Here is a 21,821-nt window from a genome sequence, read left to right on the forward strand (position 1 = left end):
ATCTTGTTTCGATAGCTCTCATGTACAAATTTAGAGGTGAAGAAGAAGGCATCCATTCTCTAAACCATGAAAAAAAGGCAAGCCTAACAGCTAAGGTAAGAGAGGAGAGATTTGGTTGGAAATTTTTTATGCACGCTCCAAATGCTTGCAAGGAAGAAATACCATCGGAATGGAAAAATAAAGAAAACCAGGTTCTTTCCAATTCTAGTGGTTTCCGGTTAAACTCGGGTTTTAACTAAATTTGACCAATTCTTTGACCGATGATTTTTTAAAGAGACTCGGATAAGATGTCTGGCCGATTCTCGGTTCAACTGATAGAATCGGCCAGTCTAATCCAAGTCTAAAAATACCCTAAAAACCTATTTAGGGGACAAATTTGTGACCTGAACCGGCTATACTAGCTCAACTAAAAGTCAAACCCTATTCGGCATATGGTTACATGGAATACGAATGACTGAATACCATGCATATCTGTTTTGATATCCTAGGCCACCCCGCGAATCTGACTTGTGAGCCAAATTGCGGCAACGTACTTGCTTTAAATAATAAATGAAGACGGTTACAAATGAGTAAGTCATTGCTTTTTTATTCTTCCTCCCATTTTTTTTTCCCTGAAGAGATAAAAGAAAATAAGATGCTCTTATACACACGGCTTTAGATCAAATAGACTTCCAAACAGGAACAAGATAAACAAGGGTAGAAATTTAAGAACTTAATTAGAATAGCCAGAGACAATCATTTTAAACAGTTTTAAAGAGCCACTGCATCAAGAGAGATCTGCTTTAGATCGAGATTTTACTATAGTGAAGATAAAAGATTTTAGGTGACCAGATGAAAGTCTAAAAACAGGGAGGGGGTATGTGCTTAAGATTTGCAGATGATAGAAGAAGAATGGCGTTAAGATTAGGGAGATATAAGTGAGTAATTTAGCCATACTAGAATACAGTCAAGTATTGGAGAATAAATAACTTATAGATATGTGTTAGTTTTAAACATTCCTATTTTGCTAAGTTACACAAGATCAACAATTATATCAAGTGTTGTTGACACTTCGTCAGTAGTATTATAGCTATTACTTTGCACCGGCTGGGCAGAATCTGGAGGATAAAATAGAGGTTTAGGTGGCAACTGCACGCTTGTGAGATCAGCTTGTAGCATTTCCACCACTTCTCTCATTGAAGGCCGATCATCCGGTGGCATCTGTATGCACCACAATGCTATCAAAGTTAACTTTCTTGCAATTCCTTTTTCATCTTCAGTTGCCTCCCCAATATCGACCTCTCCGCCCTGGTCAACTTTATTGCTTATCCACGATGGGAAGTATGTCTGACTTGAATGTTCAGCATGTGCATTTACATTTCTCCTCCTTCCTACCATCTCCATTAGTAGCATTCCAAAGCTGTATACATCAGCCTTAGATGAGACTTTTCCAACCCTTTTGTAGAACAACTCAGGAGCCATGTATCCTAATGTTCCTCTCACAGCAGTCAGACTTACAACACTATTTTGAACAGGATGTAATTTAGCTAGTCCAAAGTCAGAAACCTTTGGCGTGAAGTTGTCATCAAGTAAGATGTTGTGTGGCTTTATGTCAAAATGCAAAATTTGCATGCTGCAGCCTTGATGCAAGTATTCAATCCCTCGAGCTACACCCATGGTGATCTCGATTGCCTTCTTCCAACTTAATGGATTTCCATCCAAACGTTTGGAGAAAATGAACTTTTCTAGCGATCCATTTGGCATATAATCATAGACAAGTGCACGTTTTGAGGCTGTAACGCAAAATCCCACTAATCGAACTACATTAACGTGGTGAATTCTTCCGAGAGTGGCAACCTCATTGATGAATTCTTGGCCATTAGCTTTGGGCTCGCTCAACATCTTGATTGCTACTAGTTCGCCACTCCGCAATTTTCCTTTGTATACACAACCATAACCACCTTCCCCTAACTTTTCTTTGAAGTTGTTGGTCATCTTCTTGATTTGTTTATAAGAGTATCTGATAGGGATCAAGTTATTGCGACTTTGGAGAAACTCCTCTATAGCATCATATATCGACAAATGCCTTCGTTGGCACTTATAGATGAGAAATGCAACTAGTAATGTAGCACCAATAGTTGCTCTTGCTCCAATGGCAAGTACTGCAATAGGGTCAAATGAATAAGCTTACAATAATGAAGTACAGTTATAACTTATTTAATTCATTACAGTTCGAGAGCTTACCGACGAACGAGCCCAGACCACCAATGTATCCTACATAACATTCTGCAACAAAAAGTGTCATGATTAGCAAGATGACGAAACAATAAAGACTATGTCCTTTTCATTTTAAGCGTAAATCAAGTTTCCTTGCAACATTACATGGAAGCCTGCCTAATTATAAGTAGAACGAGAGTATAAATGTCGTAATAGGAAAAGATTATATTGTAATCTTCCCACTCATAATCTTTCAATGGTTAAGGAAAAGAAGAAGTTTGAATTCCGAATTTGCATTAATTCTAGCTTTGCTTAGTACCAACAATGGTAAGATAAAGGATATTATATATGTATACCTACATTTTGCAATTTTCTATGTCCACGAAAGTTTGAGCCGCTGTTCAGATTTTTTACATACTCTTACTTGTTTGTCCTTGGTGTATCTACAAATGTACCCATCACTTTTACCGGTGTAGTTACTGGTCTATCATTGTATTTAAATTCCTAGGTAAACTTATAAAATTAGTTCTATGGAAATCTCCAACTTTTAAGGGTAAGTTACTAATACCTGTGTAGTTTTATCTATTGTCACATAATCCTCCAAGCGTTTCAAAATATCCATTTCACCCTCTGTGGTTTCATATAAACTGAAAATTTAATGAAAAATATTATATAATGTTATTAGTTGAAATACTAGCAATGCCTTTACTTAAATGCTACATCAAATGACGATTTAACCACCTTATGCAAAATTGTAGAAGAATTACGTGGATAAATATAAAAATTATTGGGGTATAAAGTGGATATTTATGTAAATCATACTAGTTTAAGTGAATATCATGATTTCATTACATGCACTTTTAGAGTGCATGTGGCCTAATCGCTATAACTAATTATACATTACGTCTATTTTCTACTTTACATAAAACCACTGCGGTATTATGTGACTATTTTAGAGGGATCATATGGTATTATGCAAAATTACAGGGGGTTATATGTAATTTATCCAATTTTTAATGACTTTCTTCCATAGTCAGTGCAAAAACAGACAAATAATTAGTTACTTTCCATTAAGATTACCAAAAGCCTGAACCATTTGGCATGAACTGAAGTCGGAATATAAATCAGTTTGAAATTGAGGAGCTAAGCACAAATCAAAGGATGCACTTACCGTGAACGGACATCTTGCATGCGCCCATACCACTCCATTTAAGCACAAAACCAGATGCCATGGTATCATGGATGTCCTGGAAAGAAAGGTTGACATTCAGAGAGAGCTGAAATCGTGAAGTAATGACTCTGTGGATGGTACATGTCTCTTCAATATCAGATGCCCCCAGATCCCTAGCTTTACCGACCACCACATAACTATAATTGCTCTGATGAGCAATATCCTGGTTGGAAAATTCCTTGGCGGTTAAACAAGGAGTGGTGTCTACATACATAGAAGAATGAACTGGTCTCTTACAAGACACAAAAATCAATTGAAAAGCGTCAGAACCAGGGCCTAGAGGACTATAAGAAAAGTCAAGAATTGAGTAAAGTGGAACGGTGGAGCAGTTGTTCTTCACAACCCCAGGATCCATAATATGAATCGATTTTGAGCGCATGATCTGCCTGATGCTTTCTTCAGCTACATAATATTTGTTGGAGTTGGGTCCTAAGTACAGAACTGTGCGATTGTGCTCGCAGGAGAGTCGAACATCAGACCGACCGCAGCATTCAAAATCTCCACCCTCAACTTGAAAAGGGCAACCGACATTAATGCGGATTTTCCCGCAGTTGAATTGGTTCATACATCTGCGACCTTTCGCAAGATTCAAAGGAGCTATAAAAACATATATAAGGACTAAGCAAACTACAAACATAACCTTCAAGTCCAGCATGGTTTCTATTTGTTAGGACCGGGCCAGGAATAGACAAACTCAAGTTAGCACAAAGTAGGCGGTATAACCGACCATATAATAGATAGGCGGTAGATACCAGCCATATAATAATTAGGCGGTAAAACCGACCATATAAAGACGGATAACAAAGCAAATAAAAGACACAGAAGATTTACGTGGTTCGGTCAAATTGACCTACGTCCACGGGCGAGGGAGGAGCAATATTTCTACTATGAAGAAGAAATACAAAAGCCGTAGGAAAGTGGTTCCTAGGCCAATAGGCACTTACAAAAGAGTTTAGAAAATATTCCTAAACTCAAAATAAGAGAGCCTAAAATATTTGACTGAATGGGCTAAATAACTTAAGAAGCTAATAGCCCATATAACTCTCTTAAGTGGTGCAAGTTAAATCCTTCAATGGACCCTTCTATTTATAGGCCTCGAGTAGCCGACTTCTCTTCAGCAGGCTCCGATGTGGGATGAGAAGGAAATGAAAAAATTATGCCACAAGTCAAAGCTTGCGGCTCTGACAAAACAACAAATCTCCACCTTGGCATAATTTTGAGTCTTATCATCGACAATAGCAAAATTGCTCCACCTTCTCCACATAAGCCCCAATGGGCGTAAATCACCAACAATGAACACCAACCAAATCCAAGCACTGCTTGAATTTGTAAACTGGAAGAGGTTTCGTAAACATATCGGCTGGATTGTCCTTAGTATTGATTTTCTGAATAAGGACTTTTCCCTCAGCAATGATATCCCGAATGAAGTGATACTTCACATCAATGTGTTTCGTCCTCTCATGATACATCTGATCTTTAGTCAAGTGTATGGCACTTTGACTATCACAGTGAATATCAGTAACACCTTGATATAGACTTAGCTCGCTAAATAAACTCTTCAACCACAAGGCTTCTTTGATTGCCTCGGTCACAGCCATATATTCTGTTTCAGTAGTAGACAAAGCTACGACAGGTTGTAGAGTAGCTTTCCAACTAACAGCACAACCGCCAATGCAAAATACATAGCCTGAAAGTGATCTTCTCCTGTCAAGATCCCCAGCGTAGTCTGAGTCTACAAAACCAACCAAAGTGTTATTATTTCTTCCAAACTCCAAACATGCATTTGAAGTACCTCGCAAGTATCTGAAAATCCACTTCACAGCTTGCCAATGTGCTTTACCAGGGCAACACATATATCTGCTAACAACACTGACTGCTTGTGCAATATCGGGACGAGTACAAACCATTGCATACATAATACTGCCGACTGCACTGGAATAAGGAACCCGTGCCATATAATCTTCCTCTTCATCTGATTTCGGTGATTGAGCAGCAGATAGCCGAAAATGGCTAGCAAAAGGAGTAGATACTGGTTTAGCATCTTTCATGCCAAAACGCTCCAAAACTTTCTCAAGGTAATTTTTCTGGGTCAAGAACAACTTCCCTACTCCTCGATCTCGCTTGATATCCATGCCAAGAATTTTCTTAGCTGCTCCCAAATCTTTCATTTCAAATTCACTATTTAACTGCAGTTTCAAAGTGTGAATTTCTGACAAATTCTTGGCAGCAATGAGCATGTCATCAACATAAAGCAGCAAATAAATGAAAGAACCATCATTTAACTTCCGGAAGTAAACACAACTATCATACATGCTCCTCAAATAACCATGACCCAACATAAAGGAATCAAACCTTTTATACCATTGTCTTGGAGACTGCTTCAATCCATATAAGGATTTCTTCAATAAGCAAACATGGTCTTCCTTACCTTCAATCTCAAAACCCTGGGGTTGCTTCATATAAATTTGTTCTTCAAGTTCGCCATGTAAGAAAGCTGTCTTAACATCAAGCTGCTCTAACTCCAAATTATACATGGCTACTAAAGCAAGCAAAACACGAATAGAGCTATGTTTAACAACAGGTGAGAATATATCATTAAAATCAACACCTTGTACCTGACTATAGCCCTTTGCAACTAATCGTGCTTTATACCTTGCATCTTCAACCCCTGGAATACCTTCCTTCTTCTTGAAGACCCATTTGCATCCAACAATTTTCTTAGCTGACGGCGGCTTTACAAGAACCCAAGTTTCATTACGATGAACAGATTCAATTTCTTCATTCATCGCAATCAACCACTTTGCAGAATCATCACAAGAAACTGCTTCTGAATAGGTGGAAGGCTCACCAACTGCATCAGTTTCTTCTGCAATAGACAAAGCATATGCAACTAAATTTGCATATCTTTGTGGTGGTCGAATGTCTCTCCTTTGTCTATCTCTGGGTATGGAATATTCCTCTTCTTCTGAACTATCTTCCACAGTAGACTCAGGTGCATCTACTGACATTTGTTGAATAGAAGATTTGGTCTGAGAAGGACCAGAACTGCCAATATCAAGCTCCACCTGCTTTTGTGTACTATCAGTAGTACAAGGACTAGAAGACTCCTTCTTGGAAGATAACATAGACAATTCATCAAAAGTAACATCTCTACTGATTACAAATTTTGAGAATTTGGGATCAGGACACCATAATCTGTATCCTTTCACCCCAGAAGCATACCCAAGAAAAATGCACTTTTTAGCCCTAGGCTCCAATTTTCCATCATTCACGTGCATGTATGCTGGACACCCAAAAACTTTTAAATTGGAGTAATCAGCAGGAGTACCTGACCAAACTTTCTCAGGAGTTTTGAAATCAAGAGATGCAGAAGGAGAACGGTTGACAATATAACAGGCCATATTGATCGCCTCTGCCCAAAAGTCGTTTGTCAACCCTGCATTAGAGATCATACACCTTGCTCTCTCCAAAAGAGTTCTGTTCATACGTTCGGCCACACCATTTTGTTGAGGCGTCATCCTGACGGTGTGATGACGAACAATTCCTTCATTCTTGCAGAATTCATTAAATTCACCTCCACAAAATTCCATGCCATTATCTGTTCTCAACCGCTTAATGTGTTTTCCTGTTTGCTTCTCAATCAAAACTTTCCATTGCTTGAAAGTTAGGAAAACATCATTTTTATGCTTAAGAAAATATACCCAAACTTTCCTTGAATAATCATCAATGAAAGTCAACATGTACCTGGCACCACCTTTAGAAGGAGCACGAGAAGGACCCCATAGATCTGAATGAATGTAATCAAGAGTACCTTTTGTCTTGTGAATTGCTGGTGAACTGAAACTGACTCTTTTCTGCTTCCCAAAAATACAATGTTCACAGAATTCCAATGGCCCGGTACTTTGACCACAAAGAAGTCCCTTTTTGCTTAGTATGCCTAAGCCTTTTTCGCTCATGTGCCCCAAACGCATATGCCATAATTTGGTGATGTCTGTATCTGACAAAGATGATGTTGAAACAGCAGCAGCACCTGTAACAGTAGATCCCTGCAAAATATACAAAGTACCAGATCTGTGTGCCTTCATAACAACAAGAGCTCCTCGAGTAATTTTGAGAACTCCGTCTCCACCTGAATACCTGCACCCAATAGACTCAAGAGTGCCCAAAGAGATGAGATTTTTCTTCAAATCTGGAACATGTCTAACATCTGTGAGCGTCCTCACAATACCATCGTACATTTTAATCCGGATTGTGCCTTTGCCAACAACTTTACAAACAGCGTTGTTGCCCATTAAGACAACTCCACCTTCAGCTGATTCATATGTTGAAAACCAGTCCCTATTGGGACACATATGATATGAACAACCCGAATCTAAAATCCACTCATTGTTAGACCTAAAATTATTTTCCGTTGCACAGAAAATGGTTCCATCATTCTCATCAGCTGCTATACTAGCCTCAGCGGATTCAGTATTTTTCTCAACAAATTTCCCTTTTTGCTTTTCTTTATTTTTCAATTTAAAGCAATCAGAGATAACATGGCCCTTCTTTTTACAATAATTGCACACCACATTTTTATGTCTGGATTTGGATCTACTTCTATTTTCTGTGTTTCTCTTTTCAGATCTACCCCGAACAAACAAGCCATCGGCTTGACTCCCACTAGTTTCCCCAGTAATATCCCTATCTATCTGCTCTTTAGATTTTAATGCAGATTTAATTTCCCGATACGAAATTGTTTCCTTTCCATAAATCATAGTATCGCGGAAATGCTTAAAAGACTGGGGAAGGGAACACAAAAGTAATAGGGCTTGATCTTCATCATCAATTTTCGAATCTATATTCCCCAAATCCATAATAATGGAATCAAATTTATCAAGATGGGAGAGTATAGATGTACCTTCAGACATCCGAAGCATGTACAAACTCTGCTTCAAATATAGCCGATTTTCGACTGTCTTCTTCATATACAAGGCTTTCAATTTATCCCACATAGCCTTGGCCGAAGTCTCCGTTGCTACCTCACGCAATACCTCATCGGAGAGGTTTAAGATTATGCTGGATCTGGCCTTCTTATCCATATCGGCGAAATCCGCATCCTTGACATCTTCTGGTTTGTTCTCGATTCCGTGAATCGCTAGATCAACTCCGTCTTGAACAAGAATGGCCTCCATCTTGAGCTGCCACATTCCGAAGTTGACATTCCTGTCGAATTTCTCGACAACCGTCTTTGTTATCGTCATTGTTGCCACAAATTCTGTAACTTGAAGTTTGTCTCAAAAAACTGGCCAAACAAATATGCAAGTCTCGTGAGCGGGCCCCACAGGGTGAGCGGGCCCCACGAGATAGGCGGGCCCCACGGGATGAAAGGACCCCACAAGGTGAGCGGGCCCCACGGATAAACGGACCCCACAGGATGAGTGGGCCCCACAGGATGGACGGACCCCACCAGATGAACGGGCCCCACCAGATGAACCTGTCTTGCAAAATATAACAACCAGCTCTGATACCAGTTTGTTAGGACCGGGCCAGGAATAGACAAACTCAAGTTAGCACAAAGTAGGCGGTATAACCGACCATATAATAGATAGGCGGTAGATACCAGCCATATAATAATTAGGCGGTAAAACCGACCATATAAAGACGGATAACAAAGCAAATAAAAGACACAGAAGATTTACGTGGTTCGGTCAAATTGACCTACGTCCACGGGCGAGGGAGGAGCAATATTTCTATTATGAAGAAGAAATACAAAAGCCGTAGGAAAGTGGTTCCTAGGCCAATAGGCACTTACAAAAGAGTTTAGAAAATATTCCTAAACTCAAAATAAGAGAGCCTAAAATATTTGACTGAATGGGCTAAATAACTTAAGAAGCTAATAGCCCATATAACTCTCTTAAGTGGTGCAAGTTAAATCCTTCAATGGACCCTTCTATTTATAGGCCTCGAGTAGCCGACTTCTCTTCAGCAGGCTCCGATGTGGGATGAGAAGGAAATGAAAAAATTATGCCACAAGTCAAAGCTTGCGGCTCTGACAAAACAACACTATTTGCAATGGTCAGGAGGACAAAGGAAAAGATAAAATGAGTTCTGATGATGGAGTCAAAAACCTTGAGCCACTTAAATTCGTGAATAAATTGGCAAATATTCTTTCAGTCTGCAGTTTCCCATGGTTGAATTGGTGCATACATCTGCGACCTTTCTCAAGATTCGAAGGAGCTATAAAATTATATTTATGGGCTAAGCAAATTGCAAAGATGATCTTCAAATCCAGCATGGTGTCTATTTGCAATGGTCAGAAGGACAAAGGAAAATATAAATGAGTTCTGATGATGGAGTCAAAAACTTTGAGCCACTTCAATTTGGTGAATAAATTGGCAAATATTTGTTTTAGTCCAACAATGACAATAATCATCTTCGAAAAGTCTTACCGTGGAAGACGAAATATTGATGGAAATGTATAAGACTGAAGTGCTTGTGCCCCACTTTGACATAATTATTTCTCTGATTACATGTCTAAACATAAATATTTGTTCATTTCTCCGGTGTGATTTACCTAGATATGAACTTTAGTAAGATGCTTTCATTTGCTTGCAAGTTCTATCTTTAAAATACTCGAATTAGTAATGATTGTCTTATTTCAATACTTTATTACAAGTGTTCATTCAATAGAGAAAAACAAAAAGTATATTTTGAATAAAATAATTATTAATCTTTTATGGGCCTTTAGTGTATAAATTAATGGACTTGATACATACTCCATCATTTCAATATTTTAGATTTTGTACATGTAGTATGTATTTATACCCATTAGTAAATGTATTGATAATATATAAGTGATTTATCATTATAAATAAACGTTAATGTTTGAAGCAAAAACTGATATATTAAATTTTCGAATGGTAGAATACTCATTGGAACTTTCCATATTAAAGCCCAAATTTGAAATTATCTTATAATTTTAAAATTAGTTTTTTGTAATATCGCATGATTCAACCTAGTTAAGCTTAGTCGAAACATGTCAAAATTCAGAATTTTTTATGGTGAAAAACAGATATAATTTTATTTAATATGTGGTTTATAATGTCAAAAGTTGGTCTAATTTAATTATCTTCTGCACATTCTCGTGGAAATACATCTGCCATTCTAATTGTTGAGAAACATATGAATCGTTTCTTTTCACTGGTACTGGGCATGTGAGCGGTAAAACTTTCTAATGAGCCCATGTACGATTGTAGATTCTCATGTTGTATTTTTGGAGTAAGAAATGATGCATTTTTATTCTTCACAATTCAAACTTGCACAAATATGGTCCTCAGAGCCGACGCTAGTTGGATTTTCTTTTCATTGAACAAAGAATAAGTCTACTAATTCACGATCAGGGGCACAATTTTCCTCCTCAATTCATGCCCAATTTTCCAATGGGGCACAAACGTACAGCTACAGCCAACGTTAACAATTCTACACCGCAAACGTATAGTACTCTTTCCATCTCATTTTATATGTCATGGTCAATCCCACGTACAGTTTAAGAAAAGTAAAATTTAATTAAGACACATCAACTGCTAAAGCAAGTCCACAATTGATGCTTTCCTTGACTTGGAAAATTTTCTTTGAATCAACCGGTAGGATTCCGATAAGCATGCTTTTTTTGTTGGCTTACACTTGGTAGATCCAATATTCAAAAATTTAATGATCCAGATTGTGTCATACTATTTCACCAAGTAGTGTTGCACAAAATCGACTATTGGATCTATGAAAATCAGATCTACCCAAGTCTTGGCCTTTCTTTATTGGGCTCCATTCCATTGATGGTAGATAGGTGGCATTGGTGGGTAAATGGATTTGAAAGTGGAGTCCTTTCCCTCCCCAAATCAAGCTCCAATCTTGAATTTGGTACTGAAGTCGTTGTTCTTGGTTTTTGTAGGTCTAATCTTTTTTATTGTTGTGTAAGAAAATTTTAATGATATTTGCTTTGTTAGAACTCAACCGAAGATAAAATTAAATTTTCGTTATTCTATGGGAGTAGTCCAGATGTGAGCGAACTCTTAGGAATCGTTTGATCTTCAGTTCGAACCGTATTCTGGATTTGAACCCTGGTGACTTACTTAAGGTGTGTCGTGTGGGGCCGCAACATATCCCTCGATTTGGTGTGTCGGTTCAGGTTCAAAGTGGTTCAAATCACGGCATATTCTGGATTACAAAAAAAAAAAATTTTGTTGAACTGAAGAACCAAAAAAATAAATCTATTGTAAATCGATATTATCATTATTTTGACAATTTTTTTATAATCTTTCTTAAAAGGTTTCATTCGTGATTTTTTTATTGCAAATATTCAAAATTGTTCACACCATTCTAGATTCGCGATTATTTACAGATATTCAAAATTAGTATTACTTGCAAATACTTAGTTTTAGTTATCATTGCGTGGCTTACAAACATTAATGTCCCGAGAAAATTAGACCTATAGCCCGCAAGAGTTGTATTGTTGACAATATACACGAATTAGTCACAAGCAATGGACTGCAGATCCAATTTTTTTTTTTTGGTCAAAGTCTCTTGCTGAAAATAAAATTAAAAAAAGAATTGTAGAAATATACTTACCTCATGGAAATATCAAAGGTCCCTCGCACATAAAAAAAGTCCAATTAAATGCCAAATCGGGTCACTTGGGAGTTGGGGCCACTTATTGTAGAAACGTTTTCGCCCTTGTTGACTATTTCTCCTTTGCTTCTTCCTGAGCCCTTCCTCGTCGACAGGGGACACTACACTGGTGATTGTTCCCCCTAACTTTTAAGAAATCATATTTGTTACCTACATTTTATAGAATTTTGCTTTAATTTCTAATTTTGCCCCCTTCAAAAAAATTTTTAAAGCCTAGTGTCCCGCCTCCACCTGTTCCTTCTCTTTGAGCTTATCTTTGATTGATTGTTATGGTACATGGTATTATTAATTTGTCGAGAGAGAATTATTACTCTTTAATCATGTGTCTCATCGTACTATAAGATACATCATTTTTATACTTTCACATATAACACTATTTTATAGGTGTAATCTCTGTACTTTTTTTTTTCTTCTTGCCTACAAAAGTACTCCATTTTCTTTGTTCTATCAATTTATGTTTACAACAGTAATTTGTAGTATTAAAAATTAAAAATTTTACTTCTTAATTAACATTTTAAGAATAAAAAGCTACACATTTTATACCCTAAAACTACTTAAACTTGATGTATTTATAACTTAATATGCCCTCCCCTTCCCCCCCCCCCCCCTCTTCTGCGAAATCCTACTCTGCCACTACTCATCATCAACATTTTCTTTGGCTTCACAAAGAACTATCATTTTCTTGAAACCAAAGGTTGTAATATCATTTTCTTTGGTCCCACAATAAGGATGGGTAGTTAAAATCACTTTTAGTGTGGATGAATTCTGGGGATACAGCTATGGAGATTGAGAAGACAATGACTATAACTGCTATTTTAAAGGGAATTCTCACACAATATAAATTATCACAAAAAGGATGTCCGTTGAAAGCTTTCGGACGAATTGCTCATATTTCGAAAATATTAGAATTAATTTTTATTAATATTGGAAGCTACTAGCCATGATATATATATATATCACAATTTTAGTTGTTAGATTAGCATGACAACAATCCTTTCTTCTTCAGCCAATCCAATTAGCCAAGTCAATTACTACTACTTGAAAATATTTTTGTAGCAAGTCAATTCTTCCGAGTTGTTGAAACATTAATTGGTGTGTGTGTGTGTGTGTGAAGGAAAAACAAAAGGAGGGAGTGAGAGTTAGGAATAGTGCTTCAGTTCCAATTGTGGGTTATGTGAGCGCTATTGGAGGCAAAAATATTCATTCACAGTGAGGCCTTCAGAGCATTATCTTAGCTTTTTTTCTGATGTTAAGAGTTTGGAAAGAGGATCAGCCATTGATTAGTTTAACTTTCGTCCGTTTTTGCGCTTGCTTCCCAGAATCGTAGTTTAGCCATTGCAGTTTTAGCCATTACGCATGAGTCCCTTGTTTGTTTGTAGAAACTCTTCTACTGCATCGACAAATGCCTTCAGTTACATCTAAAGATTAGAAAAGCAAATAAAAGTACACCACCAATAGCGCTTCTTGCTGTAATGATTGCTTCAAAGAGTCAGATCGATACAAAGCCATCTGCCAGCGAATTATGGATTTCTTGAAATGAGATGTCCGCCGTTATGCTGGGGAGACACAGCAGCTCTAAGGGAACTATTTTAAGAATGGTGCAGGAATCATCAATATCTGATGCCACTGGATTTTTACCAACAATAATAGCATAGCTGTAACTAAATCCCACTTGAGAAGCTGAGTTGTGATTGTCGGAATACTGGTTTTGAGTGATATCACAGGAAGACGGGAGATTTGGAATTCACAGGACTTTTACAGCTCAAAAAGATCAATCCATTTGGCACTTCATATTGAAAGGCACTTGAATTCTAGCAAGAGGATGGGGTGTGAATATGATCACAGGTTCTTTTTATTGAAGTCCAGTGATGATCAGCAGGTATGTAGTAATTGTTAATGACAAAATCATCCATACTGAACCCGGACAACAAGATGTAAATTAAGACAAGGGAGACTACAACTACCAAAATCTGCACGTCTGTTTTTGAGTGAAGTCTCGTGACTTTGTATTTGGATGGTTTAGTTCATGATCAGAAGAAGAGTCGAAGACTCGTGGGGGTGGACTTGACTAGTTGGCCTTTCATAGTCAATTATATTTAGGATAAATTATTTATAACCGCCCTTTGATTTTACATAATGCTAGATGATCTCCTAAGGTTTCAAAATAGCTACATAACCCCCTATAGTTTTATATAAATTGAAAATGGACGAAATGCACAATCAGTTATGACGTAACTCTCTTATGATTTGTATGAATATCCATTTTATCTCTCTGTAATTTTTACATTTATCCACGTGATCCCCTTATACTTTTATACAGGATAGTTATGCCATCGATTGATTTTATATTTAAGTAAAGGTACTATCGGTATTTCAATTAAAGACGTTGCATAGGTTATTTTCCGTCAAATTTCCACTTTATATAAAACTATAGGAAGGTGAAGTGGACATTTTGAAACGTCAAGAAGATTATGTAGTAATCGATGAAATCACAAGGGGTTAAATGTAATTTACCCTTATGCTTATAGAATCTCTGCCGTTGCAAGAGGAGCCACATACTTCAATTAGCTGCTCAACATGGCCCAGCTCCAGGCTGCTTGATAAATGGCGAAGGATCAACTAAAGAGCTTTGGCCAGGAGCAGGACCTTGTTTCAACACGGTTCATCAAATTTGTGCTTACCTTGAAACCAAATGGTGCAATTTCTTGGATCCAATTTGGCCATTTGACCATTGGAGCAATTTCTTGTTCATTTAAAATCAAATTATATGGCATGACAATGGCTATGATGTTAATAAGGGCATAAGTTGAAGAAATTATAGTAAGATGCTCAAGGTTCGAGTCTCCTTAATTAGTCCTATGACGTTAACTTTGAAGAACCTGGTTAAAGAAAATTGATTATCTTCAACTTTTATAAATCAATTCCAATTACCAAGTCAAATCCTCCCCTAATCAGTCATAGTTATAAATTCCACAAAAAAATGGGGGGTCTAATCAACAGAAACTGTTGTGAACGTTTACTTCCAAATGCTAGCTTGATAACAACCAGAAAGGCAGAAACTACCGTTTCACTGTTTACTTTCTGATGTATTCTATCATTCTAGAGGAAATGAAGAAAGCGCAGAAAAAAAAACTCGTCAAAGTAGAACATGAGAGCTCAGGTCAGTCAATGGTCGACTGTTGCAATTTCTGACAGTACAGCCTTTCTGCATTTTTCTCCATACCCCACCATTATGTGTCATTCTCAAAGCAATTTCCAGACAGATTCAAAACACAACGCATGCTACAGCTCAGGAGGCGTAGACTTGACTCCAAACCATTTATCTATACATAGAAAACTGCTCTTCCATCAAACCTGAAAACTCATTAGAAGAAAAAGGAAAAAAAATGGAAATCTGGAGATTGATCATAGTGGCCATTAGCTTTTCTTCTCTACTAAGTCCTGCAATCTTTGCGGACGACGTCTCAATTGCACCAGCAGCAGTACCAACTGACGATGTCTGTGCAGTGAAAAGATGTAGCCCCTACGGTCCGGCCGTAAGATTCCCATTTCTGCTACGAGGAAAGCAGCCTGAAGAGTGTGGCTACAATAATCCAGGCTACAATCTTTATTGTGACAACGAAAACCATACCTTACTTCAGTTTCCCCCTTCATCAATGAAATTTGTGGTCAAGAGCATCAACTATAAGACTCAAATGATCCAAGTCCAGTTTGCTGAAGGTTGCCAACTCAAGTATCTGAGAAATTTTGATTTATCTTCTACCCCGTTTCAGTTTTCTGCACCAGACTACACGATAGATCGATATACTTTGTTCACGATAGATCGATATACTTTGTTCAATTGCTCATTGGCAAATGGTGATAGTTGGTCTTCCGATGACGAATATGACTTTAGTTGTTTAGACACCCCTGGATACAAAGTGCGTGCAACGCGTTCTGATGCTGAAATTCGATTTTTGTCTGTGGAATTATGCACAAAGATGTATGACACAAATTTGGTTTTGGGGGAACTATTTGGAATGCGAGACTTGCTGAACCTGGCCTGGTCCTTGCCTGCATGCAAAAAATGTGAGGTACACGAAGGTGGAATTTGCAGATGGAAGAATGGAACTAACAATAAATTTGACTGCTTTGGAGGAAAGAAGCTCGACTCTGGTACGTACCATTTACTGCCCCTTCCCGGTCCATTTAAGTACTTCAGATAGACTAATTGACTAAAGATTCAGACCACAAACAGAATGAGAGATATTTGATTGTCTAGAAGACGTTTTTAGATGAATCTACACCAGAAATTTGAACGTTTACATCTTGAAAAGGATAAATTTAAAGAAAGGTCTCATGTAGCTATACCCTTCCCTGTCTTCTGAACTCACCCAATTTGGTGACTGTGTATTGATAAAATGGACCAAGAGCACGAACAATACTAGGAACATATGTAAGAGGCCACAATAAAAAGAAAGAAAGAAAGAAGAGACAGAAATTCACATTTCTAATTAACCTTGACTGTTGTACATAGATGTCTTTTTGACATTTGCTAGTATGTTACAGGTGTATCGAAGAAATTACTCATTTCAGGTGAGAATCTTGCTGTACATTTTTGTCAGTTAATATTTCTAGTATAGAGAAAAGAAAAAGTAAAATTGACATGTGCCTTTAGCAACAGGTCCAATTGTGGGGTGTTTCTTTCTCATATTAGCAACAAGCGCCCTGTACAATGTCTATAAAACCAAGAAAATAGACAGAGAAAATCAGAAGAGAATCAGAACATTTTTGGAGGACTACGCTGCCATGAAGCCTACTCGATATTCCTATGCTGATATCAAGAGGATCACAAATGACTTCAAGGATAAATTAGGTGAAGGAGGCTATGGAAATGTGTTCAAAGGCAAAATTTCAAATGAAATATTTGTTGCTGTGAAGCTGCTGCACAATTCCACAGGAAATGGGGAAGAGTTTATCAATGAAGTAGGAACAATGGGCACAATCCACCATGTAAATGTTGTCCGCTTGGTAGGCTTCTGTGCTGATGGATTCAAAAGAGCTCTTGTTTATGAATTTTTGCCAAACGGTTCTCTGGACAAGTTCATATTTCCGGAAGGTCAAGAGCATCATAACCTTGGAATGGAGAAGTTACAAAACATTGCATTTGGCATTGCGCGAGGTATCGAGTACCTTCACCAAGGATGTGAGCAGAGGATCCTCCATTTCGATATCAAACCACATAACATCTTGCTTGACAACAACTTTAACCCAAAAATATCTGATTTTGGGTTAGCCAAGCTCTGTGAAAAGGGAAGAAGTGCAGTTTCAATGACTGCTGCAAGAGGAACCATGGGCTACATTGCCCCTGAAGTCTTCTCAAGGCACTTTGGCAATGTGTCTTACAAATCAGATATCTACAGTTTTGGGATGCTGTTGCTTGAAATGGTTGGACGACGGAAGAACATTGATGCCAATGTGCAAAATGTTAGCCAAGTGTACTATCCCGAATGGGTTTACGGACAGTTGGTTCAAGGGGAAGACTTGAGAATCCAAGTTGAGGAAGATGGAGAGGATGTCATTGCCAAAAAATTGGCAATTGTGGGACTTTGGTGCATTCAGTGGAACCCTGTGGATCGTCCTTCAATAACCTTCGTTCTTCAGATGCTTGAAGGAAATGGAGAAAGTCCGAGTCTTCCCCCAAGTCCTTTTACCTCAACAGATCCCATGAATCCAAGCAATCCAAGCTTGCATGGAAGACATTTGGCTTCAGGATTGGCAGTGATATCTGAGGTAGAATAAGATGCTAAAGGTTAATTTCAAAGTCTTGTGTATTAATAGCTCCCAATGTTCTGCAAATACAAGAAACAAAAAGAAGAAATGTATGAATAAAGTAGAGGTAATCAATGATGTTTTTTACATGTGTACTGTATTATGGCTGATGATTATACTACTTAAACTATTATTGACTCGGGGTGCATTTGATAAAACTAAAATCTGAAATCTGAATCCATTAAGTTAGTGAATTGTTAAATATTAAATCTAATACATTTGAATACGTATCATATTCAATGATAAGTGAATAGCTTATCACTTAATTTTGGAAGTAAGTTTTGCCTAGAAAATTTCAGTGTCACTTAATTAATTCAAACATTTAATTTTTTATTATCAAACTGTATGAATATGTTTAGATCTGATTCCTACTCTTGTTTAGCCATTCCTTCTCTTGTTACTACCTCTTCTTATGCGGTATAATAGTTGTTACTAAATGCCATGATGCCTCTTAAACAGTTGAATTCTTCAACACAAGGCAAAACTATAGCTTAAATAACTGAACCATAAGAAAGAAGGAACCAGAAGAAACACTACTCCGTCTTCATGATTATTTGATTAGTCTTTTGAGTTAGACCATTGGGCATTCAACTCCAATTATCCAGGCGGGCAGCATCAAGGAAATGTCTTATTGGGCCCATTGATAAAAAGGAAAGACATGGTTTAAAGAAACCTACAATTTGGCCAGTAACACCAACAAGGCTATATAAGACCATACTGCTCATTGTCTGCTCATATATATTACACATTGGAGCTCAGTGGATACAAATGAGTTTACATATGATGCATCTCTGAAGGTGCTAACTTTCAGTTTTACTGGTACCAAATGAGTTTTCAATTTGCCTTTTCAACTGGTACTAGGTGGCAGATTTAAGAGTTTGAAAAACAAATCTGAAATACAAAGCTTCCACTAAAAGTTAGGAGTACTTCTTAGTCATCCATCTGCTCTATTTCTAAAGCAATAGAGCTACACAGCCTTACTGTTGACTCATCAGAAGAGCTAATATTAATGCTTCCTTGCATGGATATGGGTGAATCCGGAGGGTAAAACAACGGTCTGTGAGGCAACTTTAGATCACTAAGATCACCTTCAAGCATTTCTAAGACTTCTCGCATTGAAGGACGATCCTCAGGTGTCATTTGTGTGCACCATAATGCAATCAAAATCAATCTTCTACTAATTGATTTTTCTTCTTCAGTTGCATGATCTCCAATTTCCAATTCCTCCCCTCGATCAAATTTATCGTATATCCAGGACGGGAAGTATATTTGACTTGAATGTTCTACATGTCCATTACCATTTCTCCTCCTTCCTGCCATCTCCATTAGCAACATTCCATAGCTGTAAACGTCTGCCTTGTCTGAGACTCTTCCAATCTTTTTGTAGAACAATTCCGGAGCCATGTAACCTAAAGTTCCCCTCGCAGCAGTAAGAGTTGCAATACTCTTTTGCATCGGGTAAAGTTTTGCAAGTCCAAAGTCTGAAACTTTTGGAACAAAGTTCTCATCAAGTAAGACATTATGCGGTTTAATATCAAAATGCAGAATTTGCATATCACACCCCTGATGCAAGTATTCAATGCCACGAGCAACCCCCTTTGCAATCTCACAAACTTGTTTCCAACTCAATGGAGAACCATTTTGACAATTTGAGAAAATTAACTTATCCAGAGAGCCATTTGGCATGTAATCATACACTAGAGCATGTTTTGAGGCAGTAACACAAAATCCCACTAACCGAACCACGTTCACATGGTGTATTCTTCCAATAGTTGCAACTTCATTGATGAACTCTTGTCCATTAGCTTTTGATTTGTTCAGCATCTTGACAGCAACTGCACCTCCACTGCGCAATTTGCCTTTGTAAACCAAACCATAGCCTCCTTCCCCTAGTTTCTGCTCAAAATTTTTTGTCATTGTCTTTATTTCTTTGTATGAGTACCTAATGGGCATGAGGCTGTTGTTTGCTTGTAGGAAATCTTCTATTGTATCATACCTCGATAAATGCCTCCGACGACACCGATAAAGGAGGAAAGCAAAGAAGAGGATAATGCCAATGATATGTTTTGCTGCAATAAGCACAACTGGAATAGAAGAACAAAACAATGATTGATTGACTTCTAGTGTATATTCCAATAGACAGAGTTTTCAACTATAAATCAGATGCATTACCCGAAACTATGGCACCAATATCAAAGTAATCTGCTTATAAAAGAAAAGTTAAAGGATTATAATGAAAATATTGAAATAGAAAGAATCTGATTGATTAAAGAATGGTTTTTCTGTAAATCAAAGAAATCAGATTACTCACATTCATTTCCATATGGATTTGGGCCGAAGACATGTTTGTAGACGAATCTGTAGGTTTCTACCGAGCTGAGAGCCACATAGCCTAAGTACGAAAGTGCGTACGAGTTTCAAATTACGACGACAATAAAAAAAAATAGGTTCAATAAATTCAAAGTATGTTTGTTTTGCATGGTTCAAAGCGAAAATTCAATAATTCATATGTTTGTTGGGATCATAACACAAATAAGCTTTTCAAAAAGTCAACCCACCCTCCTGTCTAAAATCCAACTATTCTAACTTGACTATGTTCCTATATATTTTTGTTTGCTAAAAAAGATTTGCAGCAACAAATAAAGACAAAATAGCAGTTTCTGGTATCCTGACTCAACTAAATTTCACATGTACTCTCCTTTCATTTTTGGGGAAGATGAGTGCTACCGAAGAGTGGAGTAAGAATTGCATCATTAAAAGGAGAATTTGTTAAATCTACACTTCCACAATCTAGACCTATACGGTGTATAAAATAAACAATATTTGGTTGTTTTATAATTTTTTAAAAGAAAGAAAGAAAGAAAGATGAAAAGCAGTACTACCATATTTAGCCCCAAATGTACCACTTCACATCTTAACTTAAAATCTTCCAATATATAACTTAAATTTGTCATTAATTCCCCAAAAACATAGTTTCAATCATCAATTACGATGTTAATAAATCTTCAAATCAGTGTACTTACAAAAAAGAGATCTCCTCCTGTGCTCGAAGAGTGGGAGCCAACTGATCTCAAGGCCATTAGACAGAAGATTGTGGATGTCTTCAAACGAAATATCTCCTGCTGTTTCTTTAGGGAGACACCGCAGGTCTACAGGAAGTATCTTATAGACAGTGCACGACTCTTCAATATCAGATGCCACCACATTTTTGCCCACCACAACATAGCTGTAATAATTGGCGAAAGGGTGTTTCCTACAATTTCGGCGTAGAAAACAATTGATTTGATGATGGCGTCAAGCACTTGGAACTTCGAGTCTTCAACACCGATAGCAGGAGGATTTGTTTGACTTGATTTGGATTTGGATTTGAGGAAGAAAGCTCTTGAGGGAATTTGACAGAGTTTCTCCGAATGTTAGGGATTTTTTTCTCTATCTTTGCCTTGAGGGAAGACCTCTATTTATAGCCAAAATATGTAGGCTAGGTCTTCAAGAAAACCCTCAGAATCTTCCTGCATTTTGGATCACTTGTTACTCAAGAAATCCATTTAACTTGGGCTTAAATAATGGGCCAACCCAAATAGTCCATTGTGAATTAATAAATCAATTAATTCACTCTAACTTAAATGGACACTATGAATTTAATTTGATTTAATAGCCCATATAATATTGGCCCAATTTACCGGTCCAAAACATAATGGACTTCTATAATTTAATTTAATTTAATCAAGATCAATTTAATAAATCTCGACTAAATAAATTAAATAAATTTTCTTTGTCTACAAATGCCCCCACTTCAAGACTCAATTGGGACTTGCTTGTCAAGGATTGAAATAGAGACTTGAAGTACTTGTTTTTTTTTTTTTTTGTTTAATATAAGGAGGCTGATTTCCCTTGAATCACGTGTGGTCTACACCAAGGT

At 37.3% G+C, this 21,821-nt stretch overlaps 3 protein-coding genes across 3 annotated transcripts; 1 reads left to right on the forward strand and 2 right to left on the reverse strand.

Moving 5' to 3' along the window:
- Positions 1 to 951: 951 nt before the first annotated feature.
- On the reverse strand, positions 952 to 4,082 carry LOC113694287 (rust resistance kinase Lr10-like). Its single transcript, XM_027213191.2, has 3 exons — positions 3,368 to 4,082; positions 2,224 to 2,265; positions 952 to 2,141 (listed from the first exon to the last, which is right to left on the reverse strand). The coding sequence occupies exons 1-3, from the start codon at positions 4,080 to 4,082 to the stop codon at positions 1,012 to 1,014; spliced, it is 1,887 nt and encodes a 628-aa protein (XP_027068992.2). The 3' UTR covers positions 952 to 1,011.
- Positions 4,083 to 15,400: 11,318 nt separating this feature from the next.
- Positions 15,401 to 18,039, forward strand: LOC113695939 (rust resistance kinase Lr10-like). The gene is made up of 3 exons (XM_072055893.1): positions 15,401 to 16,246; positions 16,640 to 16,666; positions 16,755 to 18,039. Exons 1-3 carry the CDS (start codon positions 15,478 to 15,480, stop codon positions 17,870 to 17,872), a joined length of 1,914 nt encoding a protein of 637 aa, XP_071911994.1. The 5' UTR covers positions 15,401 to 15,477; the 3' UTR covers positions 17,873 to 18,039.
- A 755-nt stretch (positions 18,040 to 18,794) lies between these two features.
- LOC113696138 (rust resistance kinase Lr10-like) lies at positions 18,795 to 21,135 on the reverse strand. The gene is made up of 5 exons (XM_072055895.1): positions 20,926 to 21,135; positions 20,214 to 20,294; positions 20,075 to 20,104; positions 19,899 to 19,921; positions 18,795 to 19,798 (listed from the first exon to the last, which is right to left on the reverse strand). The coding sequence occupies exon 5, from the start codon at positions 19,724 to 19,726 to the stop codon at positions 18,833 to 18,835; it is 894 nt and encodes a 297-aa protein (XP_071911996.1). The 5' UTR covers positions 19,727 to 19,798; positions 19,899 to 19,921; positions 20,075 to 20,104; positions 20,214 to 20,294; positions 20,926 to 21,135; the 3' UTR covers positions 18,795 to 18,832.
- Positions 21,136 to 21,821: the final 686 nt, after the last annotated feature.

The sequence above is a fragment of the Coffea arabica genome, chromosome 6e (genome assembly GCF_036785885.1).
Source record: "Coffea arabica cultivar ET-39 chromosome 6e, Coffea Arabica ET-39 HiFi, whole genome shotgun sequence".
Lineage (NCBI taxonomy): Eukaryota > Viridiplantae > Streptophyta > Magnoliopsida > Gentianales > Rubiaceae > Coffea > Coffea arabica.